This window comes from Anas platyrhynchos, chromosome 25 (genome assembly GCF_047663525.1).
Source record: "Anas platyrhynchos isolate ZD024472 breed Pekin duck chromosome 25, IASCAAS_PekinDuck_T2T, whole genome shotgun sequence".
Taxonomy (NCBI): Eukaryota; Metazoa; Chordata; class Aves; order Anseriformes; family Anatidae; genus Anas; species Anas platyrhynchos.
In genome coordinates this window covers 2,726,500-2,751,003 of record NC_092611.1, presented here as the reverse complement: position 1 = coordinate 2,751,003, position 24,504 = coordinate 2,726,500, and the positions used below count along the sequence as shown (strand labels likewise).

The 24,504-nt window shown below is 55.1% G+C and overlaps 3 protein-coding genes across 12 annotated transcripts in view; 1 reads left to right on the top strand and 2 right to left on the bottom strand.

Annotated features, from left to right (window-relative positions):
- The window catches only part of PKNOX2 (PBX/knotted 1 homeobox 2), an 87,101-nt gene extending 84,695 nt beyond the window's left edge, over window positions 1-2,406 (bottom strand). For 4 of the 5 annotated variants that reach the window (XM_072027788.1, XM_072027787.1, XM_027444415.3 and 1 more), the window contains exon 1: window positions 2,262-2,406. The gene's annotated coding sequence lies outside the window, so the exon portion shown is untranslated. Of the gene's footprint in view, window positions 1-1,114; window positions 1,297-2,261 lie in introns of those variants that run through there. The other variant, XM_027444413.3, reaches the window with a different exon arrangement.
- Window positions 2,407-9,371: 6,965 nt separating this feature from the next.
- Window positions 9,372-11,406, top strand: TMEM218 (transmembrane protein 218). Of its 3 annotated transcripts, none has more exons than XM_027444419.3 (4): window positions 9,372-9,705; window positions 9,784-9,904; window positions 10,784-10,920; window positions 11,091-11,406. In XM_027444419.3, exons 1-4 carry the CDS (start codon window positions 9,596-9,598, stop codon window positions 11,200-11,202), a joined length of 480 nt encoding a protein of 159 aa, XP_027300220.3. In that variant the 5' UTR covers window positions 9,372-9,595; the 3' UTR covers window positions 11,203-11,406. The 3 variants fall into 3 exon arrangements, 2 of the variants coding, with proteins under 2 accessions (XP_027300220.3, XP_027300221.3); XM_027444420.3 differs by having other exon boundaries at window positions 9,381-9,705; window positions 11,009-11,406; XR_005260907.2 differs by having other exon boundaries at window positions 9,386-9,705; window positions 10,784-11,009.
- Window positions 11,407-15,920: 4,514 nt separating this feature from the next.
- SLC37A2 (solute carrier family 37 member 2) lies at window positions 15,921-24,152 on the bottom strand. 4 transcript variants are annotated; one of them, XM_027444230.3, is made up of 20 exons: window positions 23,992-24,152; window positions 22,576-22,657; window positions 22,392-22,479; window positions 21,969-22,047; window positions 21,701-21,836; window positions 21,385-21,461; window positions 21,142-21,308; window positions 20,716-20,753; window positions 20,265-20,417; window positions 20,092-20,182; window positions 19,942-20,004; window positions 19,367-19,452; window positions 18,580-18,628; window positions 18,170-18,243; window positions 17,766-17,844; window positions 17,553-17,650; window positions 17,362-17,426; window positions 17,095-17,143; window positions 16,571-16,603; window positions 15,921-16,133 (listed from the first exon to the last, which is right to left on the bottom strand). In XM_027444230.3, the coding sequence occupies exons 1-18, from the start codon at window positions 24,048-24,050 to the stop codon at window positions 17,101-17,103; spliced, it is 1,527 nt and encodes a 508-aa protein (XP_027300031.1). In that variant the 5' UTR covers window positions 24,051-24,152; the 3' UTR covers window positions 15,921-16,133; window positions 16,571-16,603; window positions 17,095-17,100. The 4 variants fall into 4 exon arrangements, with proteins under 4 accessions (XP_027300031.1, XP_027300032.1, XP_027300034.1 ...); XM_027444231.3 differs by lacking the exon at window positions 16,571-16,603; XM_027444233.3 differs by lacking the exon at window positions 17,095-17,143.
- Window positions 24,153-24,504: the final 352 nt, after the last annotated feature.

Here is a 24,504-nt window from a genome sequence, read left to right as displayed (position 1 = left end):
GGTCCTGTTAGCGTTAGCGGTTCCAAACTTGGTAATGTTAAAATAGAGGCATTTTCCTGAGGCAAAGCGGAGCAGTGGGCATCAATGGGCATCACCCAGCATGCAGGTCCTACCCACATTGACTTTTCTGCATTTTGTTAAAAAAAAGTGTGGATTTTCCTTTATCTCCCTTCCTGGGGAAAAAAAAAAAAAAAGTAGGGAGCTGCATTTAAGCAGCTAAAAAGTTTATTGCAAGCCCAGTGGGGATGCTGAGCATCCTCCCAATTGCAACCTGGCCACACTCGCCATCGGTCCCCAGCACTGCTGTGACCATAAACGCAGGGGACATGTGCCCACGGTGCTGCTCCCCAAAAAGCGCAGGGAAGGAGGGAGCTGAAAGGAAACGTGAGTGGCTTCAGGCACACAGCTCCCAGCTTCCTTCTCGTTTTCCTGAGTGTTTGGGGCATTCCCACCCACTCCCGGCCAAAAGACCCTGTGTGGTGGTGGGGGCTGAAGGTAAAGGGAGTGGGGGCTCCAGGGGATGGCAAAACTGGAGGAAATCTGTTTCAGGTGCAAAATTGGACAGAATCTGTCTCATCGACGGTGGTTCCTTCCGCAACCGATGCTGATGCTTGTGGGCACCAGCTCCCCCTAATTAGATTTGATCAATTAACTTTTGCCCCTAAATTATAAAGGAATCTCAGCAGGAGGAGTTAAACAAATTGGGGGGGGGGAGAGAGGGAGGAGGAAAATAAGGGGGAATCCCAACATCTTCACCCATCTGCTCCGCAGGGCTGAAACGCGCCCCTGCCCCAGGCGCTGTTTTGCTCTTTTCCCAAACCATCGTGGCTGAGCCCGAGAGCTGCAAACAGCCCCAGAGCAGCCGGGGGTCCCAGGCAGGGTTTTTCTGTTTGGTTTAAAAGGGACAAGAAGCAAGACCCGAGCCGTGTGAAAGCACGCTCAGGAACATGGAGCAGGGAAAGTTTCGCCGAAGCTGGCGTCGGGTCATGCGAGAGCTTTCCCCGGGGAGGGAAATCCATTAAAAAGAGCGAGAGGAGCCGTTCCCAGCCAGCTGCCCCCACATCCCAGCCAAAAATAACCCCCGGTGGCGAGAGCCCTGATCTAATCTCCCCACCTTGGGTTCGCAACCATCCCGCCAGGCTGAGGGCTCCTCGCAGGAGGGAGGCGTTTGCCGCCAGGCCGGTGGCGAGGTCCGGAGGGAGGCCGGGAGGGCCGCGGCCAGAGCCCGAACAAAGAGCGGAGCTGCCCAGGGTGCCCCAAACTTCTGGGGTGTCCTGGGGATGCGAGTGTGCGTGCGTTGGGGGGCGGGTGGGGGCGTTAAAAATAATAATTAAAAAAAAAAAAAAGGCAAAAAAGCTGCAAAAACGCCGCTCCTGCCCTTCAACCCAGGGCCTGTGGGCTCGCGGGGTCTGCTCGCACCCAGCGGGTTTGATGCTGCGGGGGCTCGGCCCTGCAGGGGGGCACGGCCCCCCCCAGCCCCCCGGCCCCGGGGGCTCCCCGAGGTCAGGGGGTGCCTCCGGGCCAGGGGGCTCCGCCGCCCCGGGCCGCGCTGCCCCGCCGGGCTGCACCAAACTTCAACCCGAAACCGGACCGCGGGGGCAAGGGGGGGCTGGGATTGGGGGGGGGGGCGGGGGGGGGGCACACAGCCCCCTGCGGGGATCGCAACCTCCGCGAAGCACCGCAACGGGCCGGGGGGGCACCGCCACCCCCACGGGCAGCGCAAACGGGGGGAGCGCAGCCCCGGACGGGGAGGGACACCGGACACCTCCCCCCCCCCCAAGGACACCGCAACCCCCCGGGGGAACCGGGAGCACGGCGGGGCCGGCCGGAAGGCTGGAGAGCATCGCAAGGGCCGGGGCGAAGCGCAGCCCGCTGCAGGCACGGCGGCGGCCGAGCGGGGGTGAGGCTGGGGGGGGGGGGGAGCACGGGGGGGGGGTGACGGCGACCGGCTGCGAGCCGTGCCGGTGCCCCCGCGGCCACGCACCGGCGCTGCGAGCCGGGCACCGGGAGGGGAGGAGGAGGAGGGGAACGGGGGGGTGTCGGGGGGGCGCTAAGGGGGGGCGGCGCGAGGCAGGGCTGCGGAACGGCAAGTTACTTCCCGCACCGGAGGGAGAGGAGGAGGGGGGGGGGGAGCGGGGTTGATGCCCGCCGCCGCCGCCGCCGCCGCACGTGCCCCCGGCGCCCGGGGCCGCTTTGTCCGCGCCGCTCGGCTCGGCTCCGCCCGCCCCCGCTTGGCGGCCCGCCGCTGAATGCCAGCCTACCTGCCCGCCAATCTTCATCACACTGACACCGGCCCTGACAGCGCGGCCACCGCTCGCCGCCGGCCCGGCCCCGCCGCCGCGCCGCGCCGCCCCCGCCCCGCCGCCACGCCCCGCCCCCGACACGCCCCGCCCCCCATCAGGCCACGCCCCCCTCCTCAGGCCACGCCCCCTTCAGCCCCGGACCCCCCCCCCCCCCGCGGTGCCGCCCCCCGGTGCTGGCCCCGCCCGTGCCGCGGCCCCGCCGCGCTCCGTGAGCAACGCGCGGTGTTTGCGGACTCGCCGCGTGTCGCGCTGACAAACGCCCCCCCCGGCGCGCCCCACCCGGAGCACCCCTCAGTCCCCGCTCGCTGGGGCCATGATTTATGGGTTTATATAGATTTATACAGATTTATAACCGATTCTCGCTGCTCCGGGCCTGGAACACAACGGGGACCTCCGCGTGCTGTGTAAATCAGAGCCGGGTGCTCTTCCCACCCTCATTGCTATTCCACGAGAGCCATCCAAGGCGAGGAGCCATAAAGCTGTCCTCAGCCCTCCCTTGTTTCAGCCAGATTCAGGGCCAGGCAAAAAAATCTTTTGGTCTTTGGAGACTCTGGTTTGAGCGGGATGGATGCGCAGGGGAGGACATAAAGCACTCGTTAGGTACCGAAGGGCCGCAGGATCACCGTGCTCGTGTCTTATTTTGCCAAATGGAGATGAAAAGCAGGCACAAAATGGATGTGTAGGAAAGGCAATTAAAGCCATCCGGCATGTTCAGTATCACGCCCGTCTTCCCAGCCCTGTGGTCCTCCAGAGCCCCCTCCTCCCCAGCAGCTCTCTTCTGTGCATCTTTTAAGCCCCTTCACTGACTGCCCAATATTTCAGGGTTATTTGCTGCTCCTGACACATCTGTTCTGATGCCATCAGCAACTCACCACGAGCATCCCGCGGGGGTGCAGAGAGTTTGGTTTTATTTTGCTGAGCTACAGCATCCTCCAGGAACGTGGCCAGGCCTGGATTTCTCCTTTGCAAATGCAAAAGCCACATCTTCCCCGGAGAGTTTTGCCAGAGGTTAATTATCATCCCTGCTAAAAACCCCGCCTGATTTCCCATTTGAATTGGCTTAGCTTCAACCTCCAGCCACTGGGTCTTGTCGTGTTTTCTGCTCGTAAATTAAATGGCGCCTGTGCTCAAACTTTTTTTTTTTTTTTTTTTTTTCCCCCTAAGAAAGCACCTCTCTGCTGTACCAGGTCACCCCTGATCTTGTTGTCACTGGGACCCACAGATTTGCCTGGTGAGAACAGGGCTATGCAGCAGCATCCCTGCTGGGATGTCAAGCTGAGTACCACTCCACTTCTCCCTGCTGTTCCAGCATCTCGCCAGCTCTCAGCCCAGCTCTTTTCTCCTCCACCCAAATTTCCATCAGCTTTTTATCAAATACACCCAGAGGCACCTTCTCTGCCACAGGCTGATGCTGCTGCTACTGGAAAAGGAGCCCAAACCCCCCGAAACACAAAACCCTTTATCAAATGCCTTATTCCACATCCCCATCCCACACCAAGGAGTGGAAACCTCCCTGAAATTAAACCTTCTTTTGACACCCTAAGTGGGGAGGTTGTGCCATGCACCTGCACCGAGGCTGTGTTTTGTGCACTTGAAGTTGTAAATATGCAATTAGAGCAAACTAATCAGCACTTATTCAAGAGCACACCAAGTTCCTTCTGCAAAGTGGCAAGAGTACTTGGAGCAAGTTTACTAAAATATTAAACATTTGGCAAGAGCAGTGACATAGATAACTTGTAATATTTACATTTTTACATAACTGGCTTCAGGAGAAAACAAATTACACCAAGTATAGCATTTTACTCTCAGTCATTTGACTACTCCACCATAAATAATTCAATTCTCTCTCCAAGATTACATTAGGGCTGGTGTTGAATTTCTCAAAGAAAACTGTGACAGGATGCTATGGGAAATGAATGCGTATGGCTCTGCTGAAACCTTCTGAAATATATATAAGAGAAAAGCAGGGTAAATTATTAAACAATAGATGTTAAAAACAACACGAGTTTGGATGATGAGCCCGGGTAATATGTGGCAGGGGGGTAAAGAGACATGAGAGCATCCCCGAATTGCAAGCTTGCTTCCTGAGCACAGGGGTAAGCCAAGCTGCTTGCGAGATAAAGGATGCTCAAAAACCCATTCATAAGAAAAAGGATGCTCTGAAGGGAGTCCGACGGAAAGCACAGCCCCCAGCGTACAGCAGGTGCTGCTCCCAGCTCCCTGCCCATGTGCTGCCCACCTCCCAGCTCCCTGGGTTTGTGCTGGATTTCTGAGATGCAGGTGTTCAGGACACATACACTTTCCCACACCTCCCCAAACTCTCTCCAGTTATATGTTTCATGAAAAGGGGGGAAAAAATCATTGCTGTCTGGTGCAGCCTTAAAACCAACGAGCTGCCAGGAAGACGGACAGAACCGATTCCTGTATCCAGGTTGAAATGAAGGGATTCCCCAGCTTTCACCTGCTTTCAGACCTTAGCTCATGGAAGATTTTTGTTAAGACTGATCTCCCTCCGTTTGCGATACTTAAGCTCCCCGCTGAATAAGCACTCATCTTAACTATGTTATCTTTATCTCCGTACATGATTTTCCTGGGAATATGGGGAGAGTAAACCAAAAAGATTTACAGCACCAACGCAGCAGCATTGTTTGCTGCAAAAAAACAAACCACGAGAAGCCGCGGTGCATTTTAAATAGCCTCCTAACGGAACATACAGCTGCTCCGACCTGACAGCCACTAATAGATAAGTGCACGGGGGATAGAAGGAAGAGCTTTATCAATAACCCCTAGGCATAAGGAAGAGGAATGTCTTCAAACGGCCGCCGTGCCTGCTCCTGCACTAGCCGGCCGGGGGTTAATGATGTCTTGTCGAGCTGGGAAAGCACTTTGGGGTCCTTCCGGATGAAAGTGCTGGATAAATGGCAGGCAAGATCATTTTTATTAGAAAATCCCCACTGCCAACTTGCTCCTTTTTAATGTTTAATTTCAAGCCGTAATAAAGTCTCGCTGCTCCTTCGGGGTCTCCTGGCTGCCTGGCTGTGGCTCCCCTCCATGCAATGCTATAGCCAGCTTTGCAGTGCCGCAGCCTGGTAGATTTTAGCTCAGCCTGAGGGTTTTTTTGGCCGTGTTTCAGGGTCCCTCCCTGCGTCGGCTGGGTTCGGTCCATGGCGGGAGCTCACTGCCACCCGCGTCCCCCTGCACCGGGGCATCGATGCAGTGCGGCGCGAGAGACACACTGGTCACAACTCCTTAAAGATGCAAATTGAGAAGCAGCCATCATAGCAAGAGACTTCTGTTAATTCTCATCTGAGTATGCAGATTTCAGTGCTGACTTTTGCTAGGCTTATTTGTTTTATTTAGCAATAAATTTAATACAGGCTCCCTGAAGCAAAGAGACAGATGGACTATAAACTTTGAATTTTGAGTAGCTTTACATCCTTAGGTTAGTATCATTTTTGATCTCTCCTGAAATTCTATCCACAAAAGTTTGCAGGGATTGGAATCTGCTTTTTTACAGCCCCCCCAGCCCCCTGTGACCATGCACCTTCGCACCGGAATAACGAATAACCACCTGATGAGCCACCTTCTATTTTTTTGCACGGGTCACGCAAAAGTATGCTAAATACCACCTAAATGCTGCATACCCTGGCTGCTGGAGTTATCCCAGCGACTCACAGATGGACCTGAGAAAACCAAAGCACCACATGTTTCCTCTGGGTCCAAGTGCGAAACCCCTGGGCTGAAATAAAATGATGTGCTTGGAGAACGTGGGGAAGCCAGTATGTGTTTTTGGAAGGAGTCACAATGTGGCAAACAGGATTTATTTGCTTTTTCTTGATGGCTGTTTTGCCATCCATCAGCAATACAAACACAGGTAGGAGGGGAGGAGAAATGCCTGCTGTCTCCAAGAGGTGGGGGATCTCCATCCTTGGGTTGCCCACGTGTGGTGGGATATGGCTACGAGCTGGCCAAGCACTGTGTCACTGCTTTGAACCTGAGGGTTGTGAAAAGTCAGGATTTAATTTTGGAAGATAGAAGGTACAGCCAAAGTGCCTGGTCGCTGGCTGACAAACCAGGTAGAAAGCATGGCGTTGCAAATGGACCCCAACAAGCAGATGTCACCTAACGCCAAATTGCGATTGAATTACCACGGATTAACATATTACAGGTGCATTAAAGTCTAATGAGTGGCCCATGATTAATGCTGTTATGAGGACTAAAAGAACTAATGATGACGAGCCACTTAAAGTTACATGTGGGGAGTTTCAGGTGTTGATGCTTCCACGGTCTCACACTCGCGGGAACAGCCCAGCTAAGGCAAGGGGGTCTGGGACCAAGGAGAGAAGGAGGGACCACATTTCTGCTCTTTGCTTGGTGGGAATCAGCAACGCAGACATCTGGTGATGTGTTTTGGTGCTGTGAGGAATGCCGTGTCTGAGGAAGTTCATTCTGTTTTTCTCCCAAGAATTTTAGCTCTTCTTTTCTTGTGGAGGAAAACCTCCAAAAACAAAACAGCCCTGGATTAAAAGAATAACACTGGCGTACTACAGAAAGAGAATACCAGAGATTGAATCAAATCAACAATAATTAACAAAAATCAACTGGTTTAACTGGAAAAAAAGGGACGCCAGAAAGAGGTTTGGGTCCAAGTTCAGATTTTGGTTAATTTTAGGGGAAATTATCACCCAGTGTGGGAGAGATGACATCTAAGTGTGCCCAGAGACAACTTGCTTGCTGAGGGCTTTTTAGGGAAATGATCCTACAGTTGCTTTAGCTTCAGTGCACAAAGTATCAGGAAGCTGTTTTGTGTATGGATGTGTGCTTGAAAAGCAACTGACTGCAGGGAGTTCAATTTGAATCAAGTATAAATAGTCAACAAAGGCACAAGGTGGCCAAATTCCTCCCTCCTGGGACTTTTCAGGCCTTTGTGGGAGATGCCAGGACACCCTGTCCTCCTCCATCTACCTTCTGGGTTCAGGTTAGGCACGCATGCAACCCAAGCACAGGAACCACTTTCTGACCCCTAAACCAGGACATTTTGGGGCCGTTAGTCACGTTTTCTCTAGATGGGATCAGATTTTTATTTAAAAAGTGACTTCATATCCCATTTTATTATTTCTGAGCATTGCAGGATTTGTTCTATTTGAAGTCTTACATCCTCATTTCCTGTCACTGCTATTAAAATTGATTTCCGCCATGAGCAGGAGAAAGATAATACGAAATGGGTTCCTGCGAGAGCGAGCTGTATCCCCACCGGAGCCATTATGAACTCTCCTATATTATTTTAACTTTCTTTCATTAGTGATTCTCTTTGGAAAAGGGCAACTCATCCCTTGGCTGAGACGTGTTGTCCACAAAGTTGGAGAAATGCAAGGGGAGCATGGGGCAGGGATTTAAATAGCTCTTCTTCACTGCCCCGGGGTATTTATAGATGTAACCAGATCCCCACTGCCTCCGCGGTGCTCCCGGCTCCACGGTGCCACCAGCCGCATCCTCCCCACCTCCCCTGCACCTGTCCCATGTTGTGCTCAGCACCTGCTGCGACCAACACCCTCCAGCACACCCTTTGTCCATCTCCTAAACCTGACTCCCCGTTCACACTGCGATAAGCTGGACTACGGGTGAGCATCCTCGCCATCAGTCCTTCCGCCACCAGTGACCTCTCTGCCTCCAGAGGCATTGCAGAACCAGAGGCTGCAGCATCACACATCAGCTCCTAAATACGCCAAATTCACCCCTAAAATACATGAAGCATCTTCCCGGCCTGAAGCATCGGTCCCCACTCCCTCTGTGGCACATCCTCGCTTGGGGCAGCCTCCATCAGGTTCATGCTAATGGGGTTTTGCATTTCAGGGCACAGACGGGCTCCCCATCGCGCCGCTTACCAGCCACCAATCCCAGCCCCGGTGGAGCCACCCAAAGGGGCACTGGCACCCACTCCCATCCAGCAGCATCCCCATCCAAGGGCTTAAACGCCTTCACCAGAGAGTAATTTAACGCCATCCCCAGCTTAAGCTCCATATCTACCAGGCGTGAAATTAGTTCCAGCAAGCTGCAAATTTGCTGCTAATAAAAATATTTAGCAATTCACCAGTCTTTAAATCAGGAGCAGGATATTTTCTTACTTGCATCAATGCTTGTTTCTCACAACTCTAATATTTGATAACCCAGCCCAAATTGTGGGGCTGGAGCTGTAAAACTGCAAGTTTTATGACAGTGCAAGGAGTTTTAAATCAATTCCTTTAGCTCTGCTCGCTCCATGGCATCGAGGCTGGAGGAAACATTCGATCGCTTTGTCCGACCTCTTGTATTTCACAGGCTGTTAAGTCTCACCCAGGTACTGGTAATTTGGGTTGGATGACGGCATTTTGCTCCTGTGGAGATGGAGGCCCCGTCTCGCCAGGGACGAAGTGGGGTGGGATATTCCCACCAAAAAAATCATGTTCTGGGGCAAAAAGCAGTGTAAAACCATGCTGGCCCATATGGGAAGAGGTTTTCATATGTTTCTTATTTCACACTCACTTGGACAAAGTTTTGGGGGTGAAAAACCTTTGACAGACATCCCCGAGTGCTACGTAGGATGCAGCAGGACGCTGCTCACTCTGTAGCCGATCAGTATCACAGATTTGCAGTTATCACCCCCAAAAGAGACCCACTCGATTCAAGCCTGCCCTATATCCCAGCAAATATTTTTTTTGTGTTTTCCAAACAAGCTTTGATCCAGCTGATCCTGCCTCGTGGTCTCTGAAGAAAGGTGACCCCTGCATCCTCCCAGACGGGTGTTTAATTAGCCCGAGTGCTGGAAAATTGCATTTCTCTGCAAAGCTCCATTTGACCCAAGCCAGCATCTGCTCACAGGACCATTTCATGCCTTTGCTGAAGCGCCACGACCCCACATTTCCTTCACGAAAATCCACCTGTGGTGATGAAGCCGCCTTCCCCCACCTGTGAACGAACTATTGCCTGGTTCCAAATTCATAATAATTACATTTATAGAACAATTCAATAACATACTACTAACACAATCATAACCACAATGAAGAATTATTTATTCCCCTCAGCATCAGGCTTTGCCGGACTGTGAGCACCCTTCGCCTGACTCCCGCTGCCCTCCTCACTTCCTGCACCAAGTGCCCCAGTGAGGGGCCGCAGCCCCCCGGGAGCCGCCAGGGCCCGGCCGCGGCCCCGCCCCGCCCCCTCCCGCAGCCAATGGCAAGCGTCGGCAGCGCGGCGGGCGGCGCCGATTGGCCGAGCGGCGGGCGGTTGCTAGGCAGAAGCGGCGTTGGGGCAGCATGGCGGGGCCGCTGCTGGGCGCGGGGCCGGGCGCGCTGCTGCTGGCGGCGCTCTGGGCGCTGGCGCTGCTGCTCTGCCTGGCGCTCGCCCGCGCTCCCGGTGCCGCCAGGTGAGGAGGGGCGGGGGGGTTTTGGAGGCCCGCAGCGGAGCCCCGGCCGCTGAGGCCCGTCGCTGCCTCTCCCCGCAGGCTGGCCGCGCTGCCCGTGCCGCTGGGCGCCGCGCTGCTGAGCGCCGCGCTGCTGCTGTACCCGCGGGAGGAGGAGGAGGAGGAGGAGGAGGAAGGCGCGGGGCCGCCCCCCGGCACCGAGGTGAGGCGGGGGCAGCGGGACGGGGCCGCGGGACCCGCCCCAGCGCTGCCCCGGGGCCCGGCGGCCGCTCCTCGCCCCCTTTTCCCCCCTTCTCTGCTCTTTCTCCCCGTCTTCTCCCCTCGCTTTTTGCCCCTTTTCCCCCTTTTTGCCGTCCCCGCCGGGCCTGCGGGCGCTGCCGGTGCTCAGGGGAGGCCCCCAGAGCTCGTGCGGAGGCTGGTTTGGGGGAAAAAGGGCGAGTTTCACGGTTATGCCTCACCCGGCACCCGTCTGCGAGGCTCTGGCCCTGGGCCGGGCACGGTGCCGGGACAGTTCAGGCAGAATTTCCTCTGTTCTGTTATTAATGCGGATTAATTCCTGCTTAGGCAGGGATCTGTGCCACGAAGCCTTCTGGTTTTCCCTCTGCCGTGTGCAGGCCCAGCTCACGGGCGGGCTGGGACAGGGGAGGCGCAGCCAGGCTGGTGAGAATGGGAAGTTGTGTTAGGGGTTTCTGGGGTCTGTCCTGACCATCGATAACACCCCAGCTGGGCTCTCTGCACTGAAACCCTGCTAACTGGCTAAATAAAGAGTGAAAAGTGCTGCAGGAAAGCACGGTGTCGCTTGTAGAAGGCTTCCCACGGCGGCTCCAGGCCAGGCTGTGTAAAACGGGGCCAGGGGGGCAACGCAAAGCACGGGGACATCCCAATGAGCTGGGAGGTGGATGTCATGACCTGGCGGCCTTGCACATTCCTTTCTTAACCTCTTTTTTTCCTCCCCGTTCTCAGGAGAGCTCTGTATGGGGCTTGGTTGCCGGCCTTTTGCTGCAAACCTCTTTTTCCAGGCCACTGCGTGGGCCCACAGGTGGACCAGGACCATAACACGTGGCTTTTCCACTCCCTGCAGATCGTGGACACCTTCTTCATCAGCCGCCTCATCCTCCTGGCTGTGATGGCCCTGGTCTTCCTTGGGTGCCTGTTCCTTCTGCTGCTTCACCACCTCGCAGAGCCGGTGTACGCCAAGCCGCTGCGCCGCAGCTGGAGGTGAGGCCACCAGCGCAGATGCCATGTCAGATGATGGCAGATAAGGCCCGGCACTGGAGAGCAGAAATGATGCGAGATACCTTTCCAGGGTAGGATAGCAGCAGGTCTGGGTGGCAGCCAACCGCAGGACGCAGCACTGAGCAGTGTTCTCAATTTCCCTCTGCTTTCAGCCTAAACGGGGAAACGCGGAAGGTAAAGAGAACTGAACTCAGAGATCCAGCCCGTTTCTGCCTGAACAATGGATTTGTGAGGCCTGGGGTGGTTTTGGTCAATACTTTTTAACTCCTTGTTGGCCTTTCAATACTTTTCAAGAGAACTTAGGATTTAGGGTTCTTTGCTTTGTTTTATATTGGTAGCGTGGAAGAGGAAATCCAATTTTCATTGCAATGAAATAGGAGACTGGTGGGGAGTTAGTGAGTCAATATCCACAAGTTGTTTTGTCACTGTTCTTTTTTAATGTTAAGACTAATTAAACTTTCTGAAGAACCCCTGGCTCAGTTGTTATTTAGTTCACAGGAATGTCATGTTTTGCAGCCTTTTGGTGCCAGTGTCTCCAAAGAGTGCCCTTTCCCAAGGTTTTGGGGAAGCTTAGCTTGTCCATGTGTGGTTGTGGATATTTTGGGATGGTCCCTTTTGCTGGGTACTCCTCTGCTGTCCCTGCAGTCGGCATCATTCCTGTGTCATTCCAGCTTCCTGAGGAAGGAGCCAAATGATTTAGCTTCATTTGGCCAGGGAGTTGAAACAGGGGTGTAATCCCTACTCTCTGAAATGGCAGGTGCAAGGGGATGACAGCTGTCAAGTGAAATTCAAGCTAAGGTTTTCCTGGTTGACCAAAAACCCAAGGCTTTGAAATAGGGCGGAAACAACATGCAAAATAATGCCAAATGGGGCAAATTGAAATTGCACAAGGATGCAGAGGAAAGCCAGGTCTCGCCTGCCCGTGCTCCGCCATTCTGCCAGCCCACCAGAACCCCTGTTGTTTTTATGGGGCCCGTGCTGTTAACAGCGTCTTTGCCGGACCCTGGCTGTCATCCTGAAGTGGAAACTGGAGGCTCCCAGCTTCTGCTATCCCTCAGTGTGAAAACCCCACTCATGTTTTGCAGCTGAAGCTGGTAGCCGGTGGGGGGAACCACTTTTTGTGTCCAGCAGCAGCGCCAAGGAGCCTTCAGTGTTTGCATTTCCCAGCTCAGAGCTGAAGCCAGAAAACACAGCCCTGTGCCATGTTTGGGGCTGACATGGGCAGAAGGTGAAAGACACGTAGCTCCCTACACATCTGGTTTGGTTTGTTTTTTTTTTTTCCTGTTTGTTTTTTTTTTTTTTCATTTTTATGTTTTGAACTCAAGGTGGTCAACAATAATAAAAGAACTGACCGCATTGCAGCCAACTCCTACCTGCTGTCAAAAATGCTACATGGACACAGAAGATTAATTAGCTGAAACTAACAAGCTCAGGGACAACATTGCACCTGCAGAAAGTGTCTCTACACCCATAAAAGGAGAGAGGGGGCTCTATGCTTTGACTTTTTGAGTTGTGTAAATAGTTGATCCCTTTTTATACTGAGGATGATGTCGAAAGTATTCAGGCTATCATGTTGAGGAATAGTCCAAGCAGTTATGCAACACAAGCACGTCAAGTTTCTTGGAGATTTTGAAGTTACACTTGAAACAAAATTCATATTTAATTCATCATCTTAATGACATTTGTGAACATGAAGTTAGCCTCACAGCTCGCCCCAGCTCCCTGCCTGCTGTGCCTTTATTCCCCATGCTTGTGTGAGAGCAGGGGGCTGATTGGCAGAGCCCTGGGGCAAACTGTGCTGGCCGGAGACGGTGGCTGCTTGCCAGGCTTTGAGTCCGACAAAGGGGGAAGCTGTGGTAAAAGCAGCTGGAGCTCTAAAAAAAACCCTAAAAGTAGAAGCATGAAGCTTCCTAGAGTTTTGGCGTAAATAAATGCAAGATACTTGCTTTCCACCCTGCCTCAATCATCCATTTTAACTAAAATTGGTTTAAAGGCTAATCCTGTGGGGGTAATTTTGGGGGGACCAGAAAGCTGTGTGCAGGAGGCATGTGGTGGCCCCGAGTTGTGGAGGCCATTTCCATGCTTTTCCCCCAAAACCGTGCTAATTGGAAAAAACAGTCCTATGCCCTCTCACCTCCTGGTGGGACCCTCCCCATGAGGCTTTCTGGGCTCCATCCTCATCCCTTGCCACCTTCGGAGGGGGAGATCAGGCTGGTGAGCTCAGTATGGGCGCCCTCTGCATATTTATTTATTCCAGGCACAGCAACACAATTCTGTTCCCCCACGCAAGGGCTTTCCAGACAGTTCCTGTTTATTTTTGGGAAAGGAAGGACCGCGTCAAGGAATTGGTATGAACTGAAGCTGCTTTCCAAGCAGCCCCAAATGCTGTCTTTTGCTGCTGTTCCCCACCCAAACCTCTAGCTCCTGAAGGATAACTTCTTGAAAATGAGGCCACCTCTGTCTAGCACCCTCATTTATTTTTACTTTTTTTTTTTTTTTTTTCAATTAAGAGTACAGCAGGAGGGTGGTTTTGGCTTAAATCCTAACGTCTCTGTCGTTGGCGAAGATGTTGGGAGTCTGGAAGATGTTACAGTCAAGAAGCCCTGCTCCAGCCCAGCTTTCTCCCACGACCGCAAGGAAATGCTCCCAGCTTTCCTCTTGCAGGCTGATTACACTGGGTGCTCCGTGTTCCAGGAGCCAGCCCCATCCAGGAGAATCATGCTAAATCCCACCAAGAGAAGCCCTCCCCCCGTGCCAGATGGGATGTTTGCATGAGATTCTGTGTGCACAGAGGAGGGCTGCCAAGCTGCTTGCAGGTCAGGTGGGAAAACAGCCCTTTCCTCCACTAAATTGTCTGCCCAGCTCATTAGAAATGAGCAAGGATGCTCTGCCGTGGGGATGCTGGTACCCAGCTGGCTGCTGTGGCCTCGTGCGAGCCGAGGGGCATCCTTGGAGTGGCTGCTCCCTCCTTGCTGGGCAGCAAGCGGGGCCAAAGGGAGCACAAGTGTCTGCTAGAGAATCTGCGCTTCTTGATTTAAGGTCCTTGAGTGATGGCAATTCTTCATGCCTCGTGCTGCGCTCTGCCAGCATTTAATTACCCTCACTGGTAAAAACTGGCCTCTTATTTCCACCCTGACTTTGCTGACTTCAGCTTCCTGCTGCTGAATCCCGCTTTGCCTTTGGCTGCTAATTAAAAAGCCCTTCAGCGCCTGCTGGCTGCTCCTTGCATGGGTAATTACGGACCTTCCCCACGCCACCTCCTCACCTTTGCAGCCGGTGTCCCTCCGAAGCATGCATGGCCCCATCCCAGCACACTTCTCTGCATCGCCATGGGTGCTGGTGGCACGGACAGAAAGCACACAGGGACAGGGACAGCTGTGGAATGGCACATGGTGACTGCTCCCCACATGTGCCTGAAGCACGTCGCTGTCAGAGAGCCTTCATGCCATAAAATTCTGCTTTTCCCAGGTGGAAAGCAGAAAGGGGGGTAAGGGGAGGCTCTGAATGAGCTCACTTGCAGCGCAGTATTTCCTCCCAGCTGCAGGATGGCAGCGGGCTTGCACAGCCTTTGCTGCGATGCGGAGCTTGGCTTTGGCCAGGGCAAACCCAGGGGATGCCCCTGGCTTCCCACCCACCCCTTGGTCTTTGAAATCTGTTTTATTTTTGGCATTTGGCTCCTTTTTCTATGAATGCTGTTTAAAACTGCATCAGGCTGTCTGCCCTCTCGTCTCACTCTCAGCAGCACTGCCAGAGCCGCAGCCAAGCTGCTCAGATTTTCCAAACACAGCTGGAGAGGGACGCAGCCCAACTTAAATTCATCCCAGAAAAACTACAGGCTGCTGCAAGAAAGGGCAGGAGGTGGGAAAAAAAAAAAAGGAAAAAACCCTTGCTTTTGCAACAGCTCCCCCTGTGTATGTCAGAGCTTGTGGAACTGCTTGTGGGATTTTTGCGTGTTTAAAGCGTGTATTTTGAGCCTCCCCGTCCTCCTCCACAATGTGGCTGGCTGTTAAGGAAAGCGTAGTCCCATGTGTACTAAAACAACTGTTCTTAGCTGGGCTCAGCAGCATCTTCACTTTTCTCTGTGAGCCCCAGCATTTTTCTTCCCCGTTTTCTCCACTGGGGGGGAACATTCAGAGCCCCAGCAGTGAGTGCGGCTGCCTGGGGCCCAGTGCGTAGCGATGGCCGTGGCTGTCCAGCTGCTGCTTCCCACACTGGGGATTTACGGGGAGCCTGTCCAACTGGCCCGCAGGTCTTTTTTTTGTCTTTTATCCATTTTTTTCCCCTCTGCTGATGAAATCAGCACTTAATAAAAGAACACTGGGCCCAGATGTTTTCTCCTTGGGTTGAGATCCAAGGAGGTGAGGTTGACCGGAGTTCAGCCGCCAGCTGCATGCAAACATCAGCCCATGGCAGACGCTGGTTGCCATCGCCCCTTGTGCACCAAAGGTGGAGCCCCCCCCCAGCACACAGCTGGCAGCACAGCTGGCCCCTGCACTAATTAGGCAGCACTGATGAGGCCTCCTGGACCTGCCTCCACCCAGAGGCCCGTGCCCATTGCACTTCTCCTCTAATTAGGAGGTGGCTAACGAAGACTGTCAGCCTCCTGCGTTGTAGCAAGGGAGAGCAGCCACGGTGCATGAGGGGATCCACCCTTCGAAGCCTGATGCCTAGCTACCGGTCCCTTTTTGTGTGCTAAATGGCAGAATTGAGAAAAATGCTTTTTTTTGTTGTGGTTGTTTTTGTGAATTGCTTGAGCAACAAGGAGCAAAAACAGCTTAATTTGGGCTCAGCAAACAGCCTAGGAATGTCCTTTATGAAGAATAAGAGGTGCTGTCGGTGAGGCAGTGCTCTAGGTGCTGGTGCGCCATCCTCCTGGTCCGACATACTGAAATACCGAGTGCTGGTACACGTGATCCACCCCAGCCTCCAGGAAGACTTGGCCAAGCATTGCCATGGGGTGGAAAGGGCATGGAGCGGCAACACAGGCTTCGCACCTCTTTATTGATAAAATGGCTGATGGCACAGAGTTGGCCCAGAAAAGTGGGCAGCTGGCTCCTCCCTCTGAGGCAAGATGGCGGTGGCACGGGCCCAGGGCCAGCGTGGTGGTGGCCATGGCGTGGTGCCGGCCTGCCCTGGCCTCTCCTCCCTCTGTCAGCACAGGGCTGCTGGCGGGGGCACATCAAAACTGCTTGAACCTGTGGGAAAGAAGCAAGTGGCTGAGCGTTGTGCAGCCTGGCCTTGCTCTCCAGGTACCAGGGCATCCTCCACCATCCGCAGCATCAGGAGAGAGGGAAGGGAAAAGCAGCTCTGCCGGGGTGCCACGTCCACACCACAAGGAGAAGCAGGCACAAGGAGGGCATCCAGCCACCATTTTGCCTCTGCCAAAGTGCAAGTGACCCAAAAACCACCCAGCATGTGCACATCTGCAAGCTGCTCTGGAGGCAACGTGCTCCCCAAAGGCCAGAAGGCATTACAGAGTTGCTGCAAGCTGAGCTGGCTGCTCCTGCAGCATGAAACAGCAGGGCTGCGGTGCAGGCAGGGACAGCTCCAGCATGGCTGGGACTGGTCTCACCCTGACCAGCCTGACAGCCCTCCACCAGAGGCTGGAGCAGGAGATTTGGGCCACACTTACCGTAGCACATGGCCCAGCCTATTGCTCTTTTACCTGCAAACACAAGACATAAAGGACCAAACATTTGTGGGGCCAGGGCCCCTTCCTCATTGGTGCTCACAAAGAGGTTTTGGTGGCAATTGGAGATGGCCGGTGCTGATTTGGAGATTGCGTGCACTTTCCCCACAGTGGTTTGGCCACAGATTTGATTAGCAGGCTCAGAATCTGCATAATCTAGCTCATTAGCATAAGTGGGCATGCTGGCCTATCAATTGGTCATTTCAAGTGCATTAATCAATGTTTTGCTAATCAGGCATCTGGGCTAACGTGTCACAAGTCATCTGGAGATGGGGACCTACTGCATGCCCCCCCACACTCCCTTTCCTGGCCATTCCATTGTGATCCTTTGCCTCCTTGGCTGTAAAGCTATCAGTAGAGCAGCTGTTCGTGACCCCACCGAGCCAAACTAGACATCAGGACAAATCAGACTCACATTTGCATTTAATTCTGGGAGCTTAAGCGGGGGGGCGGCTGGCAATACTCACACTGAGCTACTTCCCATCCAGCACTGACTCTGTTAGCTGCACACTAGAGCTACAACAACACAAGTAGGGTGCACTCAGCGCCTTGTGAGATACTGCTGGCTGCAGCTCCCCCACGATGCCCCCACAATGTCTTTGTCCCCACAGGAATGGGACATGGCCCTGGGAATTCTTTGGGGCATGGCACCCACATGGAGGTGCAGCAGTGACAGCACGGGATAGCAAACGTCTGTCCGGAGCAGCACAGGTGCCAGGCTCTGCCGTACGTACCCTCTCTTCCTTGCCATGTAGCCACACCACCCGCGTACCTCTTTGACCACCACACGAGCAAGAAGCTGCAAGAGGAAAACCGAGGTGCCATCACTGGCAGATGCATTTTAAGGCTTTTCCTTGGGAAAAGTCCTGTTTGCAGGGCTGAACGCTGCACTGGAGCCCTGCAGCACTTTCTCAGAAGGACCTACCAGGCAAGCCAGGACGTCAGCAGCAATCAGCATGTAGAAGACATTGTTCCAGCCTGTGGGGGAGATAAGCCCCGCCAGCAGTGGGCCCAGCGCAGCACCTGCCGGGGGACACAAGGCACATTAGGGGCTGCCCCCAATAAGGGCAAGAAGAGACAAGGACCCCCTCACAGCGCCTGGAAAAATAGGCGCTCAGCACCCCTCAGCCACACAGACCCACGGATCCCGTGCCGTCGATGATGGCTGTGACGGTGGACAGGGCTTTCGCATTTCCTTTGAGGGACTCATGGGTTCCCTGTGGGGAGAGAGGAGCAAGGCATAAGGATGAAAAGCAGATCAAGTGCCATTCATGCTGGCAATTTCCAGCATTGGACGGGATGACTGAATGCTGCTTCCTGGCACGAGCAGGGTTGCAGCACTCCCAGATGATTTACGAGCAAATATTTCCACTGGGTTTGTGCTTGACGAATGTGCAAGGGGACAGGAGTGGAGTCATGTGGCAGAGGAGGTGAGGAGCTGATAGGAAAAAAAATCACACAGCACAACAGCCCTGCTCTTCCTTGCCGTGAGTTGGAAGCATTGGGGAACACAGCTAAAAATGCAAAAATCCCGTGACTCACCAAATCTGCTGACACCGCCGTTGTGATGAGAGCATAGGGGCCATTCACCAGGGCGCCACAGACAATCAGCATGGCTGCGAGGAACAAGACAGCCCCAGGGTCAGGCCGAGAGCTGGGGCACATGGAGAGAAGTTGAGCCTTTGCATGCTCTCAGCCTGTGTGCAGGGAGCACCAGGACACTGGGTGCATTTTCCCCAGTGGTCCCTGGTCTGTGCACAGACACGGTGCTCGCTATATCATGTTTTCCCCAGTGAAGTAGCAAAGTGGTACCCCGAATGGTAGCAAACAACCATCCAGGTCCTCCTTCCCCAAATCCCATCTCCAGGGGAGAAATAAAGCCAGGAGGGTCCTCAGCTTCTTGCCCCATTGCCTGTCAGTGATGGGAGCCACTGCACCAAGGAGCTTCCTACCTATGGACGTGCCAATGCCAGTCTGTCCGATGCGGTTGTACAGGAAGAGCTGGAAGACAGACACAGGACAAACCCCTCCTGAATATCCCAGCCACTTTCCTGAGTGTTTTCACTGCAGCAGCACCCAGGGCATGGGGTGGGAAGGGGCGAGCATCAGCTGGGGTGGGGGCAGAGGGATACAGGCTTGGCTCCATGTCCCGCTGTCTGCCTGCCAGACAGAACACTAGACAGAGGGGCTGTTGCAATTTACAGCCTGGCATGGCTCGCCAGCTGCTGACCTGCCCTAGTGCTATCGTGTCCCATGGTGTGCCATGTTTTGGTGCATGCCAACTTTGGAGGGGCTGTGGGAAGGAGCAGGCCCCCAGCCCCAAGCCAGCTGGGCTGCAGTTACAGCTGATGAGCTGCGCTTTGCAGAGGCGAAGCCAAGTGAGCTCTGTGCAAGTGCTCTGGTTCTCAGCATGGGAGCTGCGTTTGTGGGCTTCTGGGGTGCAAGGCAAAGCGACGGAAGCTGGACTGGCTCAGTGGGCCCCCAAGGCTTTGCCACAGCATTGCCCGGGCTTTAAGACAGAGCGCAGTTATAGCACGATGGAAGAAAAAGATCCCTTTCAGGTGTTTTTCCAGCTGTTGAGGACTCTACAGCTCCCAGGTCTGGATGTGTACCCCGGGAATCACTGATCAATCCCAGCCAAATGCATGACCAATGACAGGAAGGGGAAAGTGGCTCTGATGCAATGGGGACAGAGGAAAGGCCCTCATAACTGGGCTTTGTCCCCGACATGACACAAACCATGGGAGCAGCCACCACCAGCATCGCGCAGCATGTGGTGGCCCTGCCACCACTGTAGTCAGAGATGAGCCCAGCGAAGATCCCTCCTGTGAAAAAGGAGTCGTTGGCATCAGTCCCAAGGGTAAAACAGCAGAAGGCTTCACACTGAATTAGCCCAAAATCAAATGGGTTGCTGTGTCAGGATGCTCTTTCGTCCCATCTTCTGAGTGAGATCCCTCAATGTTAATATCTCAACATCAGAGTGAAGAGCTTTGCTTTATCCATGAACAGCCTCTTTCTCCCTGCCAAGGGTTTCTCCGCACTCAGCTCAGCTCTCCTCCGTGCTTGCGAAGTGTTTTTACCATTTAAGGAAAAGGCAAGCCTGAGCAAGAGACCCAGGGAAAGGTATTGTAATGGTCACTTGGGGTGACAAAACTAAAGCCAGGTGTGTTTTGTACCCACTGAGTGCTACAGGCAGGGTATAGACCTTGCTGCGGTGCTCCTATGAAGGGGACTTTCCATCACGCTGCTGGCAAGGCAGGACTGTCCCCAGCCCATCCCCATCCAACCTTCCTCTGCCCAGGCACACCACAAACCTAAAATGCCCCCGACGTCAAAGAGGGTGGACAGGTCCCCGGCTTCCTTGGCACCGAAATGCGCTGCAGGAAGAGGAGCCGGGTGAGGGGCCGGGTGCAGAGAAGGGCTTCCCTCCACCTGGCTCCGTCACAGCACCTCCCAAACCTCACCAACATTCACGATGTAGAGGGGCAGCCAGTAGAGGAAGGTGTAGCTCACCAGCTTGGCAAACAGCAGGCAAAGGGAGAACTCCACCACGCCCTGGGAGGAGAGAAGAAGACATCAGGAGAGATTTTTTTTTCCCCCAATTTTTTGCCACCAGGGTATGGAGCAGGGGACTCACAGGGATCCGGAGTGCCCCGAGGAAGCTGATGGCTTCAGGCTCCTCAGATGGCTCTTTGGGGCTCTCCAAGTGCTCAGTGCTGCTGTGGCCCGAGGTACCCAGTGGTCCATCATCAGAGGTCACCCCTTCAGGGTCCTTCTCCTCCGACATCACCTAAAAGCAAGCAGATGCAGCTCTGGTCACTGCACGGGGCTGAAACCTTAAGATTTGCTGCTGGGATGTGAAAGGCTCAGGCCAAGGACTGGCTCATAGGATGCTTGCACCAATGCAATGAGCACCCTCCCCAACAGGCAAACATCGCTCAAATTTCTGACATAACACCAAGAGGTTTACAAGCTTGGATGACAGAGCTGGTGGCCAGCAAGAGCCTACTTTCCTGGCACTGTTTGCTGTAAACCACCAACCCCCCCCCCAACCCAGGACAGGGCAGGCTGGAAGCGATTTGACTCACGTGATGCAGAGGTGGGCTGCAGCCGACATCGTCAGGATCTGCCAGAAGAAAAGGGCATCTCTGGGGGCTCTGGAGCAGCCCTGCACCAGCTGCTTGCCTGTGCTGGGCTGCACCCCCAGGGACCTGCATCCCTGGCAGCAAAACAGCCTGGTAAAAAGCATGGGGTCCTCCTACGTGTTTCTGAGCTGGGCTGGCTATGAGGAGCGAATGGCACCGAGGCAGCCACGCTGTGACCCCAAAGGATGCTGAGCATCCCTGTGGTGCTTGCTCCACTTTCAGTGCTGAAGCAAGGATATAGCCCTGCTTGTCACCAATGGGAAATCGCTACTGGGGGTGACCAAGACCCTCGGAGATAGACAAAGAGAGAAACTGTGGTGCCACTGATCTCGGCACTGTGCTGGGTGTCCGCGCGTTGCCACCACTCACGCTCCACGAGGAAGAAGAAGCAGGCGACACCCACAGCAGCAATGATGATGCCAGGCACGATGAAGGACAAGCCCCATTTGGAAGAGACCCAGATGCCTGCGATGAGCGAGCCCAGGATGTTGCCCACAGAGGTGTGTGAGTTCCAGATGCCCATGATCAAACCCCTCCTGGTGGGGACAAGGTGGTGGGGTCAGTAGCAACGAATGGGTGCAAGCGAGGACAGGGACAGGGACAAACACTCACTTTCCTTTCCCAAACCAGTTCCCAACACAAGCCACGACGGACGGCCAGCCGGTCGTCTGCACCAGCCCATTGCAGACCTGGCAGGGAGAGAGCAAACATGCCGGTTTGGGTGTTTTTTTCTCCTGGTGCCATGGCCAAAGGAGGCAGTGGGACAATCCTGGGGGTGTTTGCATCCTTCCCGGGGCAGATTTGGGAGTGGTGGCCAGGCGTGCCCAGCGCTTGCCAAACCGGGCTGGCAGTTTCGGCGCCTACACTGAGCGGGGAGGAAATGCCTGGGTGCTTCCCGCTCCTGAAGTGGGACAAGGCTGGGACACACCTGCATGATGATGAAGTACCAGAGGACGTGGATGTCCCAGAAATAGCCAAGGCCAAAGAGCGCCGTGAAGAGCCCGCTCAGCACCATTCCCCCTGACAGGTAGTACCGTAGGGGCAGCCGCTCTCCAAAAATGCCACTATGGAGAGAGGGAAGAGCTGGTTTCTTCTTTGCACACCTCCATCCCTATGGGAAACAGCTTTCCAAGCAGACTGGTGCAAACTGGTGGGCACTGGGCTGAGCCAGAGGAGCCGAGATGACCCCTGGGTACCTGATAAACATCCCAATGGCGTAGGCCACCAAGAAAGCGTTGTCCAGTGCACCAAAAAGCTCCTTGTAGTTGTCCTGGTCTGGAAAGAAGACGATATTAGGGCTCAGGCACATCCCCATCCTTGTCCTCACCCCCAAATCCTCTTCCCCGGAGGTTTCACAGTGGGGCTGGGAGCAGGGCAATGGTCCCAGTCTAGTCCCAATTTCGACATCCACTACGCTGCTCCTGCCCTTTGGCCCAGGGCACAGGGCATGAGCACACCACTTGATTGCCACCAGCGTAATGAGCACCTGCCCCCCTGCCCGCCCAGCCCAACGCGGTAATGGCCAAAACAACCCCCGGCTTTAGGGACAGAGCCAGCAAGGGGGGGGGGGCACAGTGAGATGCAGGTGCATTTGGGGGATTAGGGAGGCCAAGTCTTACCAAAGGGTGCCCAGCTGCACCACGTGGTGCTGTTGGAGCCATTGTGGGGGTTCACGCCCAGCGCCGAGCAGTTGGGATGCAGCTGGCTCTATAGGGGGGGGGAACACAAAGCAAGTGGAGTGAGATCAGCCCAGGGTGCTGGGTTTGGGGGGGGGGGGGGTGGCAGGTATGCAGCATCACTCACCTTGACAATGCTGATGGGTTTTCGGGAGAGGTGGTAGCTGGTGTAGCAGAAGAAGGTCAGCACTAGCGTCAGCCCCCGGTAGCTGCAAGAGAGAGTGAGCAGAGGGGTTGGGGCTGGTGGGATGGGGACAGGGGACACCAGCACTGTCCCAGCTGGCAAAACTCAGCTTCTTGCTGCCCCCCTCCAAAAAAAAATAAAAATAAAAATCACGCCTTTTGGAGAAAACATGACATGAGGGGGATGAGAGACAGCTGAACCACTGAGGTGCCAGGATGAATGCTATCAGGAGGTGAACGCAATTTTTGGATATATGCGTGCTGCTCTTATTTAACCCATACTGGAGACCTGGGGGCCCGTCCCCAAGATTTTCATCAGGATTAAAGATAACAGCAGGATTACTGCTAACAGACAGCGACTGCCTGGGTTGGGGCTGGTGCCTCCCCCCAGCAGCACGGGGTGAGGCAGCGCTGCTGGTGTCACGCGGGGCCACGGGTGGAAGCAGTGGCTGACTCACATTGCTGCTGGCGGCGTTTGTTGAAGCTGAGGTGGAAAAAAGAAGGGGGAAGCAGGGTAGGGGGGGCACTGCCTGTTTTGATCCCTCCTGTTTGCTCCAATTAAATGTAAGAAAAAAGGGAAACACGGGGCTTGTGCACTGGTGTGCAGGTGAAGGTGGGGATGGGGGGGTCTCCGGAGGATGCTGCGCCAAGCAAAGCCGATGGAAACAATTGCTTCAGCTGGGAGATCCCAGCCCAAGGAGCGTTATGGCTCACACCAGCCCCATGGGAAAAAAACAAAAGCAACCAACTAAAAGCTTGGGGGGGGGAGGAGGGGGTGCTTTTGCTGGTGCTGCTCCTCCTCGGAGTTTCACTTCTTCCCAGCACCGGCAGCAGGAATCAGAAGCACCCAGCAGCCCTGCAGGGCCAGGGCACAGCGCTGCTTTGGGGGGTTGCGGGCGGTCGGGAATGCAGAGAAATCACGATTTCCCACCCCCCAACCATAAAAATAAATAGCTTAACAACAACATTCTGAATAAATTGAATTAAATCGCAGGGCAGCACTGCAAAGACAACCGAGGTGCTGCCGGTGGCCGGGGAAAAAGGGGAAGGGAAACTTTCCGTGCGCATCCCGGCTCCCGCAGCTGAGCGAGGCGGGGGGGGGGGGGGTTACGGCAGAACCGACCGCGGCGGGGGCAGCTCCCGGCACGGAATCGACCCGGGGCCAGGCTCGGGACCGGCGGGACAGCCGCGAGGGCTGAGCGCGTCCACGCCGGGAACGAAGTCAGCAGCCCCGGGGGGCGGCTCCCCCCGCCCCCTGCCCCGTGCCCCCTGCCCCCGGTCCCAGCCCCGGTCCCCTCCCGGCACGTGCAGCGCGAGGTGCGATGGGCCCCGGTCCCCCGAAGCCCCCCCCCCCGCTCACCGGCTGTCCCGGGGCAGGGCGCGCAGCAGGCGGACGCCGGGGGCGAGAGCTGCCCTCATGGCGAGCGGCGGCGGAGCTGCCCCGGCCCCGCGCCCGCGGCTTTACGGCCCCCGGGGCCGCCGCTCCCCGCCCGGCACCGCCCCGGCGCCGCCCCCCCCCGGGCCGGGCCGGGCCGGGCCTGCCCCGGGTGCCCCCGGGGGCCCCCCCCGGCAGACGCGGGCGCATCGTGAAGGGGGGAGGCGAGGGCACGGGGCTGAGGGGCAGCCCCGGGGCGGCCGAAGGGGTTGGAAAGAGAAAAAAAAAGGAGGTGGGGAAAAGGGGTGGGAGAGGAGGAGAGGGGGGAGGAAAAAAAAAAAGGGGGGGGAAGGGAAAGGAAAAGAAAAAAAAAGGAAGAAAAAAGAACAAAAGGGCAAGAAAGAAAAATAAAGGAGAAAGGGTGAGAAAGAAGAAAGGCCAAAAGGGCGAGAAAGAAAAAAAGGAGAAGGGTCAGAAAGAAAAGTGAAAAAAGGCCTA